Source organism: Harmonia axyridis, chromosome 1 (genome assembly GCF_914767665.1).
Source record: "Harmonia axyridis chromosome 1, icHarAxyr1.1, whole genome shotgun sequence".
Classification (NCBI taxonomy): Eukaryota; Metazoa; Arthropoda; class Insecta; order Coleoptera; family Coccinellidae; genus Harmonia; species Harmonia axyridis.
Window position 1 is genome coordinate 10,849,356 of NC_059501.1, and position 15,378 is coordinate 10,864,733.

Genomic DNA, 15,378 nt, shown 5'->3' on the forward strand with positions numbered 1-15,378 from the left:
TCTGTGTTAGAACTGTCACAGATGAATATTATTTATTTGAGAATGTAAGGTTAAATTGCAATTCTTCTACGATATTGAAATAAACAACGATATATTATAAATGCGATATAATAAATGAATGGATATGAATTATGAATATCAGAGCTAAGCTAATATGGGTGGTAGCGAGCTCAATTCGTTATGATTATCGCAAATGAAATAGAAAATCAAGAGAAAAATATTTAATCTTTATCGTCAGTGAAATTGGAATAACTCATTTATTGTATTATAAATACTACTTTCTCAACAAATGGAATGTTAAAAGTGAGTTTATGATGGTTTTTCCAATTTAGTAGCTTATTTCCAAGTTTCAAATTGTATATCTTATAATTGCGAAAACTTCGGTGTTCCGGTTACCAGGGGTGAATTAGCTCATTATGAAAATTTAAAATGGCTATATCTTTTTAACAGGGCCGAATCGGAAAAAATGGTAAATGAAAAAAGTGTTTCTTTTGACCTCAAGAATCTTCGGTTAAAATATATGTACAAGTCAAAGACTCACCCTGTATAATCATTAACCTTTGAAATGCAACACCTAGAAGGTAGTGAAATTTTTGGCCAAGTCTGACAGAAGTTTCAACCAGTTGAAGATTTTAATAATTAATAATTAAATAAGCTAATAGTCGGAATAGTCTTGGAAATTTTGACTTTTTCTTGTTGCTACAATCTTTATTATCAGGTATACGTATATCTCGCGATGTTAAATCGATTTCGAGAATGTTTGTAGATGCAATTCTTTAGTTTTTGTGTTCTATAGACCACTTCTTGCACTTCTATAGAGCACCTTTTGCACTCCTATAGCTCACTTTTTGCACTTTCGCTGATTGGGACGTGAAAAGCATTGTATGGTCTTAAGTAACGAATATCCCTTCTGCTTGAAATTGCACGATGGTTGAATGATAGAAGTAGACGTAAAAAACGTCACAATGTGCAGTTTTTGTTGAGTGCCATATGCACCATACTGTTGTGCTTCGGGGAGCCATTGTTTATGGAAACATGTCTCAGTTCGTATTCATCCGATGCTGATGTATGATGCATATGGTAATGAAGTGGTAGATCCCCATATCCTTATATGCCTTCAGAAATTAAAGGACCAGATTTTATAATAGGATAATACCCGTCCTCACATTGCAAGGCATTCTATAGAGCGATTCGAAGATAGTAGGTAGAGTCAATGTCTACCCACTCAGATCTTCCGTTCTTTCGTCTATCCAACATGTGTGGGACATGATTGTAGAAGAAATAAAACACTTAAGGCTCTCCGGCGTAAATTACAGATTGCCTGGGATACAAAATCTCAGGAGGAATTCGATCACCTGGTGGAAGAGTGCGGGAGTATCAAACTAATATTAATAAAACTGCTATACCTCATTGATCCTTCTCGTTTTAAAATACAATCCATTCATCTTTAAAGCAAATAAAAAGGAAGTAAAATTTCAGATTTTTATATTTTTGAAAATTTTAGCATTGAGCTCAGCCTATGGCACCTAGAGCAACCAATAGGCAGAGAAATAAAAAATAAAATATCCCCTGTCAAAAGAAGTCACTGAAAAATGTATTTTGATGAGTCCTGAGTGGTTCCAGAAAAAATGGTAGAGCCAAAAGACGTTCTTTTCCTAAAGAGAATATACACTCTGCCTGAAATTCAACATAAGGAAAATCAGAAGGAGGAACGAAATAGTGGAAATAATGGATTCTCCAAGGTCAATATCATTTGAAATTAGGTGTGAAAAGGATAGAAAAGAAGAGCGGAAATGAAATTCCAGGGAAATAAGAATTGGACTACTTCAGACTTCTTCTCCCAGAATTCAACAAAAATTACCTCGTTCAAAATTTGATGTAAATATTGAAAGAAGTCGTACTTCCCTAGATGATGTAAATAATGGAGCTCATTAAAATTTGAGAACAAAGCTGAAAATTTCCATTATAAATCGAGACAAGTCGGGTGGCGCTTTATTTAAATGATTCTTACTTTGCTCGCATTTTCTACAATTTTCAGACAATTTTCCTTAAACGGAAAATCAGATTACATATATCGAAGGAAAATTAACCAATATTATCGTTAACGTAGAACAGACGATGTGAATATGAAATAACAATTCCATATTTCCAGCAAAATTTTAAGATGAACCATAGAAAATTCGAGGAGAATATTGTAAAAAAATACCCAATGTTTTCGTGATTACAAATCTAATCGAATTGAGATTTACCAAGCTGTGTAAAATTTGTATGTTGATAGTTTAATCAGAATATTAGAAAATTTAAAAAGTTTAAAAAAAAATATTATACTCTAGTGATATATAATATATAATTGATCCGATCTAGTTGAAATTTTACGTGTATTCGAAGAAAAACAATTTCAGCAATGTTTCAAAATTTCATGGAAGTCATCAGAATCTTAAGAAAATGAAGGAAAAACAACAATAAAACTGAGGAAACCAGACGTGAAGTCATAAGTTTTTGAGCGCTTATTCATTCAAGCGCCAATTGCACTCTCGAAGACCACATATAAACATAATGGGGTGGTCCTCGAGGGTATAATTAGTGCAAGAATGATGAGCGCTCAAAAGCTTCTAAGTTTACGTAAGTGCTTTTCTCATTGTTCTCAAATGATCACTATTGATTTATTGTGCAAATGTTTGAATTTGCTGCGAGAATCAATTCATAAAATTGCAATTCATTGTCAAGAGAAAAATATCGAAAAAGATGGAATCTAAATAAACCCAACGTTGACCTGAGAAGTGAATCTTAGGTTCAACCCGAGGTTCAACCTGAGTTCAGTGGGTAAAAGTGGAGAAAATCCAAACAAACTGGTAAGTGTTGACTTAATTTCCAATTCATTAACCTCCACTCTTAAAAAAAGAAATCAACTGTTTGTTGAACTTATTCCCCACGCAGTTAACAAATTACGATTACATTCGCTACAAAAACGAAGTGGAAAGCGATGAGAATAAATCGCATCCTGGGAAAATTCTGAAGCAGCGTAGGCGACTATTGTCCCAGAATAGCAGACAATGAACTTACATCTCATGAAACTTAATGAACTGGAACAATATATCGTGGCACCTAAGGATTTGTCTTGATAAATATTGCTTCTTGTGAAAAATTGACTGGAGACGTGAGTCAATGGAACTTTTGTACTCATAATTAAATATCTATTCTATAGTGGCATCAACAATCAAATGATCGTTAAGACTATCTGTCGATCACAACTGTCGATTTGCATATCGTCAGTTTTTCCTAAACTACTCACACAGCTTCGATCGTCAGGTTGTCTTTCAGTCTTGGTTGAGTTTTTCAGTCTGGATCGAATGCATGATAGACACATGTAAGTCGTTCCTGTTTTTAGGTTCCTTCTTTCCATTACCTTGTGTAGCGCATTAACAAGCCACTAGTCTCTACTGTAGCCAAGTTCAAAAGTTGATAGTCAATGAATTAATCACCTCAAGGTCGTGAAAAGATGTAATTTATTCAATTTTTGGTATGACTCCATGATTCTTCATGTCAGTGTGATGAATTTATAAAAACTGGGAAATAAAGTTTTTATTTACCTGTAACTATATGTTCACTGGACCTCTTGGAACGAAGTGCTAAATAAGGAGGTAGATTGTTAACAGACAACCGCTTTTCACTCTCAAACTTCTTGTCAGTATTCGAAACCTGAAAATAAATATCATTAAGCTTCTAGTCATGGTGCTCCTAAGAATTTTGTATGTATATAAACATTTATCTTGATCTCATAACCAACTAGTTCAGTAAATATGACAGTTCGAAATGTTGTTGTCCTATTACTTTCAGAACTATAGATTCGATTTGAATTAAAATTTATTTTAGGATGAAAAAACAACAATTTCTAGCTTCCTTCAAAATTAGATAGATAGATAGATAATAGATCATTGAAAAAATCGAAAAGAATATCGAAAAGAAATACCCAATATTTCCGTGGCCACAGAACCGATGAAGTTAAGATTTTAAGTGTTGATATCGAATGACAATTTCATGTTTCCTGTAAAATTTCAGAATCTCTTCAGAACCATGGAAAATTCGAGAGAAATATTGGAAAATGAATACGCAGTATTTTCGTGATTCAAAACCACTTTTCACTTATATGTACCGGGTTTTCCACCGTAATTTGACCCCCCCCTTTAACTTTGTTACTAAAAGAGGTACAAAAAAATGTTTTCCACACAAGTTTCACGAAATCGACTAGTATTTTTCAAAATGATTTCACAAAACGAAATATATACAGAGTGGGCAACATATTGATAGCAACTTCATTATTTCAAATGGAACACCCTGTATATTTTACTATATTTGACTAGCTCTTTTTCCCCTGATTTCAAATATATAACATATGTTGGGCCTATCTCTCTTATTCTGACTACCACAGAGTTTCAAATTTCAAGAACCACCTGGCAAGCTAAGTAATCAGTTTTCAAGTGGTAGGCTGCGATAACTCAAAATAATCTTTTTTGAGTTATCTCGTTGGCAATTTGACTATATGTCATATCGTTGCCAACGAGATAACTCAAACAAGGGCAATTTGAGTTATCGCAGCCTACCACTTGAAAACTGATTACTGAGCATGTCAGGTTGTTCTTGAAATTTGAAACTCTGTGGTACTCAGAATAAGAGAGATAGGCCAAACATATGTTATATATTTGAAATCAGGGAAAAAAGAGCTAGTCAAATATAGAAAAATATACAAGGTGTTCCATTTGAAAAAATGAAGTTGCTATCAATATGTTGCCCACTCTGTATATATTTCGTTTTGTGAAATCATTTTGAAAAACACTAGTCGATTTCGTTAAACATGTGTAGAAAACATTTTTTTGTACCTCTTTTAGTAAAAAAAGTTAAAGGGGGGGTCAAATTATGGTGAAAAACCCGGTACATAGGTACTAGATTAGATTTGAGAGGGTTCCATTGCACTGCGACCCAATTGTCTATTGTGCCCTCACTTGCATATATGAGGAATACCAATTTCGAGCTTCGTGCAGAATTTTGTATTGATAGCGTCAGAATCATAGAGAACTTCAGGAAAATACAGAAAAAAACCCAATATTTCAGTTCAACCGATTCCCCTGAGTTGAAATTTCAAAATATAAAATAACACTTTCAAACATAAAGCAAATTATTATGTTAATCGTGTAAACAGAATCATAGAAAACGGTATCAGAATATCTAAAAAAAAGGAGTAAAGTATTGACGTGAAGTCGGGGGCTTTTAACGCTCTTTCGTCCATGCTCCAACTTCACCCTCGGATATAACTACATATAGCTATGTGGTATCTAAGGGTGCAATTGACCCATGAGCTAGAAAGCTCTCAACTTCATGTCAGTAGTTTCCTCATTTTTCAACGATATTCCGAGTGTTGTTTTTACTTTTGTCCAACTGCCATTGTAGTTGCAAGAAAGCTCTCAAACTGATGAGAAAACACTTATCGGAATGAATGAAATTCATGTGTGGTGAAGATAGTGAATAATGAGCGGATGAAGAAATAACTAGACGTACATAAAATTTATTGCAACCTCTTCATCCTGTTTTATCATTCCAAATCCAATTGCATTAGTGAAATAAAACATTCAGATGCAGGATGGAAAGGGTATCTCATGTGTGAATCCAGTCTATTAGGGAAATCGAAAATAAACATAGATTATTTTCATTAGGAATCATGTATTTAAGCAATAATCAAGACAAAAGTCCGTAAACCCTATCAAAATGTAACTGCTAGGTGTGTATTGTGATCATAGATACAATTGGTCCATTTTTCTTTCATAATGAAGATAACAAAGTAATTCATAATGAAGATACAATACAAATTTCTAGAGCTTCTGAAAGAGCAGTTTGATAATCGAGCAATAACTGGAAAAATATATGATCCAGATTCATTTTTCGGATAGATAACAGATCATTTAAGCATAACGTCAAAGTTGCCTTCCCTCAAGCATGTCCTACATATACGCCAGTTTTTCATTAATAAGGCGGAAACTAATAGATTCATCTTTCCGTTGAGTGTACCGGGAGCTTGAGAAAGAGACATTTCCTAAGGTTAGGCTGCAGGAGAAGAATCCAAAATATTTTTATTTAATCAACATTCTTGAATTCGATGTCAATATTCAATCTCACAACACCTACTCAAATTTTTCCCAAGAAAGAATTTTTCGTCAATATTAATCATAATTCCATAATCTTTTATTGAAGGCCTGGGAGTCTTAGGATAGCTTACTTCGAAAGCATAGTTATTTCTTACCGTTAAATTCCTTGCAGAGTTTTGATTATCAGGAAAACCAGCTCAATTCAGTCAGAAATTCAATAATTTCGTTTCGATACGTTCGTGAACTGCGTAATCAATTTAATTATATATTCGGCAAACTCTTCAATTGGAACTTTGTAAAACAATCACAATCTCTAACATGTTTCAAATAAGTTTGTAGAATCGCAACGATAATGAATTAAAGGTACATAGTTTGTAAATAATTCTGTTATCTCCACACACAGAGCTTACTGAGGATAGATTAATGAATATTGGTTGCTGTTATATTGTACGTAGAGAATATTAATTGGGTTATATTTACTTCAATAATCAGTAACTAATTAAATAGAACTAGTGGATTCAGTGGGCATTATCCAGCCAAACATTCTGCTTTTGTTTCGGTGACAAAATTAATTTAGAAATATGAAGGACATGCTAGCATCGCAAAATTAATTGCCATGAACTTCCATCTATACATTTAAATTTTTTAACGAAGTAAAAAGTGTATTTATTTTCAGTTGAAACGTCAAACTCAAAGATTGAATTATAGCATGTACACCCAAAAAAATTGGATCTTAATATCATTAGGATTACATTGTTTAACCGCAACTATTAATTTTCTAATCCCTGAATTCAATATATCGCTTTATAAGAATTAAATTCCTGTAAAAAATTATTGAATTATTCGACAATATAAACCTTCTCGAGATTTTCATTTTCAGCTCAAAATTCATAAATGGGAACTAGACTATCTATTTCATTATAACCTCGAATCATTTTGGAGGTCCTCACCACATAAAATATCGTCTGTAATCATGAAAAAATGTTTTACTAACATTAAAACGATGAAGATTTCTTATTTGACTGATCCCAAACTGGTAGTTTCATTATGGAAGGTGAAAAGCTAATAATTTCCCCAGGCTACCTCATGAAACGAGAGAAGCAGAAGTTCAATAATCTTGAATTTTCTCAGTTCATCCATCTGTAAGGATCTTGATTAGATATTATCTCACCTTATCCTGTGGAACGCATAAAGAACGATAATAATGTTAATAAGTTTTCATGAAACTTTGAAGTGAGGTATCTATACAGGGTGGCCACTTTTTCAATGGGATTGTATTGGTAACTTTTAAACCATAAGAGTTAGAAGGTCGGTCAAATGGAGAAAAAGTTGCATGCATAGAAGCATTATCAAGCAGTTCAAACAAATCGAGATTATCAGGGCCGGTTTTCGAGATATCATGAGAAAAGTAAATTATGTCATTTTGATTTTTCTTTTTTTCCCACTTTATTTCAAATATTATCAAAAAATGTTACAGGAACTTTTTATTCGACAGTAAATTATCCTCAATTTGACGTAATCAGATTTCGTATCCAACGTTTCGTACTCTCTGGGCCACCCTCAACCTCATTTTTTTCAATATGGACCTGCATATTTTATGACATTTTTCGAAATAACTTTTAACGCTGAATTCAACGATATATCATACAATGTCATTCAAAGTAGATTTCAGGTGATTTTGACCCTTATCCAATTTTCTTCGGGTCGGATCTGTATTACCTTCATTTAGTTTAATTAACAATATGCAATATGCAATAAATTTCGATAATAAAATCAACTTACCCATCTTGAACTAAATGGAACATATTAGAATCAAAGCAAGAAACCAGTATACTGGTTTCTTGGTTCTTCTTTTATAATAATCATTTGAATATTTCAATTCATAATAATTAAACGAAAGTATCATTTAATGAAAGAAAAATCAAATGATTATTCGAAAGTAAATATAAAAAAGTAAGTGTTCGAAAAGTCCACCATTTTGTAAAATGCACTTAACGGTTCTGGAACCCATACTTCTTATACATTTGCTTGTTTGGTCTCCTTGAATACCTTCCAAAACATTCTCAATTTTCTCGCGACGTATCACTATTGTTGTATTTGTCATTTGAATCGTTGAAACAAATTACAAATTCGAACTTTATTTTGAGATCATTACGATATAATTTTTGCAAGGCTTGGTATTAAAATTTAAAATCATTGTATTCGCGTCTCTTGACTAATTTATTACCAGCAGTTTTTGAAAAATTCCATTCACTGGCCACAGTTCTCGATTTTTTTTCTGGGTTCGATTGAATTTGGGTCAGAACATTGATATCGTTAATAGACTTGTTTTTTCTTACATAAACACCATTAAATTTGGATGAGGGTCAAAATCACCTGAAAATCAACTTTGAATGACATTATTATTATTATTATTATTATTACATTGGATACAGAGTTGAGTATAAAACTATAAAACTCTTAACAAAATAAAACCTAATGTGAAAAAATAACACCAAAACAATTCAGGAAAAACAACACATATTGAAACATCCGATATTTGAAAATATATTTGACTTTATTCAAGAACTCTTGTCCACCAGATGTCGAACCCATTCTTGAACACGCTCACCGACGCAGCTCCAACAAAATCATGCGTTAGTTGATTCCAACACGATCACAAGCGAAGACAGATAACTGTTTGAATTTTTAGTTAATAGAAACAATATTCGTAAGTAGTAACGTAATCAAGTTAGACTTCAATTTTTTGAGGACGGTATTTTGATTATCGAAGGGATTCCCTTCCTGTATTTAATAGTCAGGTCAGTCTCCCCAGAAGAACGTTTTCTTTCAAGCTCCTTGCGAAGGTCCTGAAGCTGCTTAATTTGAAGTGGCGTCTTATCATCATCTATTGAAATCCTCCTGTAGTTCTCAAAGGCAGCAAGAACCCGTCTATGACGTAGGATATTGGCAGGTACCGCCGGGTTCGAAAACTCTACCTTAACCAGTCTGGGCGCCCCCTGTCGCAAATTACCGAGTCTTCTGGTCGCGATCATATCGCAGGGTGAGCCGTCCCTGATCTTCGAAATAATATCAAGAATTAAAGCTTTATCTGTTATAACATCTACTGACTCAGGAACATTTCGGATAATGAGATTGTTAGCTCGCTTAACACGATCCAGTAACTCGACTGGATTAACGTACAATAAAGAGCCATCGGTTCCAGCTGCCGCTGCCGAGATGGATGAACCAGCGATATCCTTCAAGGTCAACACTTCACTCTTCAATATAAGGCTAGCCTTCTCCAACGCCACAACATCAACTGATCCCAACTGATTCTTCAACCCCGAAACGTCCTCCCTCAGAACTGAATGGGAAGTTTTGAGGACACTGAGCTCACCACTGACTTGCTGCAATGATGACGCATGCTGCTTCAACATTTTGTCATGTGCCTCCACACTTCTTACACATCTGCTCAGTTTATCTGAAAGCTCTTTCTGTGCCTGCTTAATTTCAGCAATATCTCTAGCGATACCGTCGAGGATAGACAATCTGGACAAAACCATGTCCAACTGATTCGATGAACCAGTGGTTTGGGACTCCGCTGCACCTGTCTTACTCCGAAGCGGACGGGGATTATTGCTTTGCTGGCTGGACATTATTAGGATGATCGAATTCCGAATAATAAAAAAAAAAAGGATGAAAAACAAAGGATACACGCTTCACTCAGCCGAGGCCGATCGGTGAGACTTAAATAAACGTACAAGGTGGGCCTAGGATGAGAATAGGATGAAAGAAAACAGAGAATCAAAAACACAGGTGAAAATAAACAATAAGTCAGATCGGGTATGGCTCCCCTTAGAATGTGCTCGAGATTATCTCAAGAAACATATGCAGAGCGTCAGGCCTGAATCAATTGAAAACCGAGGTAACGAGGATTCAAAATAAACAATATAATCCAAATTAATGCAATATCAACAGATAATACCTGAAGGAATCAATACAAATTATGTACGATCAAAAATTGTGGAAGTTGTAAATCACATAGAACAGAAAATGAAATTTTCTTGCGATAAAACACTCTGAATAAATCGAACAATCTTGGAGCACCACCGAAACGTGTTATCTCTCACAGGTTTTCACAATGAAATATGTATTGTATGATATATCGTTGAATTCAGCGTTAAAAGTTATTTCGAAAAATGTCATAAAATATGCAGGTCCGTATTGAAAAAAATGAGGTTGAGGGTGGCCCACAGAGTACGAAACGTTGGATACGAAATCTGATTACGTCAAATTGAGGATAATTTACTGTCGAATAAAAAGTTCCTGTAACATTTTTTGATAATATTTGAAATAAAGTGGGAAAAAAAGAAAAATCAAAATGACATAATTTACTTTTCTTATGATATCTCGAAATCCGGCCCTGATAATCTCGATTTGTTTGAACTGCTTGATAATGCTTCTATGCATGCAACTTTTTCTCCATTTGACCGACCTTCTAACTCTTATGATTTAAAAGTTACCAATACAATCCCATTGAAAAAGTGGCCACCCTGTATATTACCCCAATCGTATACTGTAGGTAATAGGCAACTTTGATCAAAATGTGCTACGATTTAATCTCTTGAGGTCGTCCACAGACTGACTTGCATATTAAATAACAGTTCTCAGCGATAAATTATATTCAGTTCCTAGATTCTTTCCTTTTTCAACAAAATTTGATGTTCATCACTTCTATCCAACTTCAAAAGTATTAGACTTCAAGTATATATAATTTATTTATTTTATGGAAAAATGTGAAACATACGTATTTCCTATTTCTTTCTTCCACAGGCTTTTAGACTGTGAATACTTGTGTCTAAACAACGAACAAGTGGGTTGAAAAGGATATAATTTTTTTTCGTCTTTATATATCACTACTCCTGTCATTCTTCGACCATTTGACTTTGTGAAGTTCTTCAACACAATACCGAATGCCATAGTATAATGCTAAAATCCAAATTGTTTAAAAATTCGCGTAACCGGCGCCTTCGCCATTTTGTTCCTGATAAATTTATATTATTTTCGTCAGCAATTTCATCCATAAAGAAAGTTCTTTACCTCTTCGGAATCAAACTAATGACAGCGAAATTACTAAAAATACGAGTAGATCATGAGCGAGTGATGAAAAAAGGGATATGCACACATAAGCATAATTTTTGGAGGGCAGTATTGGTAATAACTCAGAAAATAATGGAGCTGAAGTCATTCGGTCGAATGGTATTTAGTATAATCATTGAACAAAACATTAAAATTCATCTTCATTCTTCGTAATGAATTTCTGTAAATATGAATTTTTCAAAAACTGATTTTTGTACCAAAATCCGATTTCGATTTCCAAAATTATATCATTGAAAGTAAAAACTGAACTTGAATCACCTCACAAAGTCGAGGAGACTCTTGAATTCAAATTGATACAATTGTCTTCACTGAGTGGATATTGCGAAGAAAAAAATCCAAATTCTGCTTCAATTACGAAAGGACACATGTTGCTGTTTCAGGACAACAGATCCGCCCATTTCCAATAATCCAAATCCTACCCCTTTCCACTTAATGAACTGACTCCTGCAAACAGGAACTAACAAGCATTAGACTTATCCTGCTTCAGTTCGGCAACAAGGCGATTACACAGATAATTATATCGTATGTCCATATGTAGAAGGCCGATTATTTGTTTGCGTATACATTTATCCGATGTTTGCTACCCTGGGTAAATTTAATAATCCTGATATCAACCCGTTTCGCTTTCATGTCCAACCCATTTGGTGCATAAGATTTGGTTTTATGCATGAACGGGTGGAATAATGAAAATTTATATTGCATCCGTCTAGGTTCGAGCTGTCCATGAACAAAACAAATTTCATGCAACGGTATATTATTTTCTGCTAACCCACAGACTATGTCAACCTATAATAAAATTTTATTTCGAATTCCAAGTAAACCTTCAAGCTTCGGGGTTATGTTATGAAAAATGTGTTATTATGAATAAAATTGTACATAGGGCATCTAGGGCGATACGTTCCTGGACAACAACGTAGATTGGTGGCCAAGACGTTAGGCCGACGTCAAGGATCATTTCTTATTTATGTTTATTATTATTATTGATAAACGTAGATACTAGGCGTTTTCACTCATGAATTCAGAATTATAAAATAACATGGTGAGACCAGCTCAAATCATAGGACACAATGATGGCCAGACCATTATAAATAGTAATCAACGGGAGATAAGCATTGACCACCGGCCACATATTGAAACTGAGTGTAAAACGTGGCATTTGCTGATCTTCAGTGGCAACAACCTTTTTCGACACCAATCCTCCACAGCCACAAATCGTCCTGAAAAGTCCTCGCATTAGTATCGTCTGCAAAAAGATGGATCCATTTATGTAATCAGGACTGATCCCTGTGGTGTGCCAGTGAACACGAAATCATCCTCAGATGAATGAACGTCTGCCACTCTCACTTAGTACGTTCTATTGGAGAGGAAAGCCCTGATCCACTAGTGCAACTCTATACAGGGTGTTTCATTGGGAAACGGAAATACTTCACAGGTGCATAGGTGGCACCAAGGCGGTACTAGAGATACCGCATTTATTGGGTCTTACTGTCTTCGTAGCCGAGATACAGGGTGTTTAATGAATTTTGCCCGTTTTTTATGAGGCCTTATCAAATGAACCACCTGGTATATTTTCTTCATATTTAGCAAATATGTTCCTAATTGAGAGACCAAACGTATCATGCAATAACCGCCTTGAAAATCCAGGTCCGGGTTAACAAAAAATTATGAATCGTTGTTTCCTCGAAACAAAACCCTGTACATCGGAATTTTGAAAATCTGTTTTAATATTCGGAAACACCACTAAAAACTATCTATGTGAAGTATTTCCGTTCCCCAATGAAACACCCTATATACTTATCTACCAGCAATATTTTAAATCGACAGTCTAATTCTGTGGAAAATCCGTTCATTCTGCCGTACTTATTCTGTCCAATCAAAAAAATTTATCGAAAATGACACGTCATAGATATATCCGTATATATATACATACACATCAATATTCATAACGCTGAACGAAATAAAAATTCTGGCAGTGCATTTGCCCGGAGTTGTAGAAAATGCAGCAAATCCATTGGAAACTGAATAATCAATGTTTCAATAAACTTCAGTATGTATTTCAAACTCAAATCTCATCCAACCTTCCCTAACTAGAATGTTTACCAATCGTAAACACACCAAAACTAATATTAAGCTCCAATTCAATCACGAAATAACACCTCTGGAATTACAGATCTGGCACCAGATCATAATTTGAGTTTCACAGTTTTATGGAATGAGTGGGCGGAATAAATTAGAAATTGATGGCATTTGGCGAAATCCAATCGGATCAATTCCGATTTAATGTAGTAAAAAAAAATGAGAAAAGCACTAACATGAAGTCAGGAGCTTTCGAGCGCTCGTGAATTAATACGGCAATTGCTCCTTTGGAGAACATACAACTATATATAGTGTTCTACACTTCAACACTAGAACACTACAATTAAGACCTCGTTTGACCAGGAGAAGTAAAGGTAGACCACAAAGAAGATGGGTGGACGACATCCGAGAGATAACAGGTAGAAACTGGCTGAGTCAGGCCAAAGATAGACGAATGTGGAAAAGTATGGAGGAGGCTTTCATTCAGGAGTGGATAATGAATAGCTGAAAGAGAAAAAGAAAAAGATTTTTTGCAACATCTAAAGTCAGTGAAAAAGAGAAGAATCTCGGGTTACGAAACCTGATAAACTGTTTTGGGGAATGCTCAGCAGAACTAATTCGATTAGCTACTGACATATCCGAATCGGCTAGATACCTATCTGAAGAAGAAGAAGAAGAAATGTCACTGATATTAGGTACCTGTGGTTTCCAAGAGCACCATTGGTGCATGCATGAGCGAGCGTTCGGAAGCTCCTGAGACGCAGTAAGCGCTTTTTTCGAATTTATAGAACATGACACTTTCTTCTTGTGGACACTTCGGTTGGAGAAGCCCCTCAATAAAAATAACGATGAACTATTTCTCTGAACAATTGTCCTGAAAGATCCCAAATAACGAACAACATGAGAACTTGCCTTGACGACCCTACAGCAATAATCGAAAGGGTAGGACACACATCAGTAACGATGATGTAGTTTATGCTCAGAAATAAAACCTTCTTGGAATAGCTTTTTCGTGTGGGAAATTTCCCACATTAGCACAAAAAAACGCAAATTGCCTTGTTACAGCTGTATTCCTATTATCTTCATCTATTTGATCCCATCGATTCGAGTATGATTTGAGTGAAATTTTATTAGAGTATTATTTCACTTGTGGTGCCTGCATATAGAATGGTGTTTGTTCTATTCTCAAAGCTTATATCATGTTCCAGTCAAGGATATGCTGATTATATTCAGCTTCATATTCATTTCAGCTCGAATGATGCCCATTAGGCGAATAGAAATATTGGTGTGAACCTAATAATTAAATTTCACACAATTTTGAAATTAATGCCAACAAATCACAATTTGTGCTGTCTCGAGGCTCCATGAGTCGTAGTGAAGGTCTTGAAAATCAGGTTTGTCCTGTGATAGTTGGTGAAAGAATTCCCAGCGTAGCATCAGCTCGAAACCTCAGATTCAGTTTTGACTCGAGTCTCAGATTCATAGAACTATTGTGGCTAGTTAACTGCTCAGTTTGTATGCTAGCATGAAATGATGGTATACAAACAGAAGGATACACGATTACAACTTCATGTGTATGTCGAAACACCGTTACATCCAGAAAAACTGACTGTTTGGTGCGCTTTATGGGCTAGTGGAATCATTGGTCCGTACTTCTTCAAAAACGATGATGGCCATAACGTTACAGTCAATGGTGATCAGTATAGAGCCATGATTACTAACTTTTTCATTCCTGAATTGAACAACTATGATGCCCAGGAGCTGTGGTTTCAACAAGACGGCGCAACATGTCACACAGCTCGTGCTACAATCGATTTCTCGAAAGACACGTTTGGTGACCGCCTAATTTCACGTTTTGGACCTGTGAATTGGCCTTCAAGATCTTGTGATTTAACACCGTTAGACTACTTTCTGTGGGGCTATGTAAAGTCATTGGTCTATGCGGATAAGCCGCAAACCCTTGACCATTTGGAAGACAACATTCGCCGTGTTATTGCCGATATACGGCCACAAATGTTGGAAA

General features: G+C 35.0%; 1 protein-coding gene across 1 annotated transcript in view; it reads right to left on the reverse strand.

Annotated features, from left to right (window-relative positions):
- Nucleotides 1–15,378, reverse strand: part of LOC123689018 (corticotropin-releasing factor-binding protein) — a 40,409-nt gene that overhangs the window by 12,722 nt on the left and 12,309 nt on the right. The window contains exon 3 of the mRNA XM_045627801.1: nt 3,591–3,699. Coding sequence (XP_045483757.1) covers nt 3,591–3,699 — 109 coding nt within the window. The remainder of the gene's footprint in view (nt 1–3,590; nt 3,700–15,378) is intronic.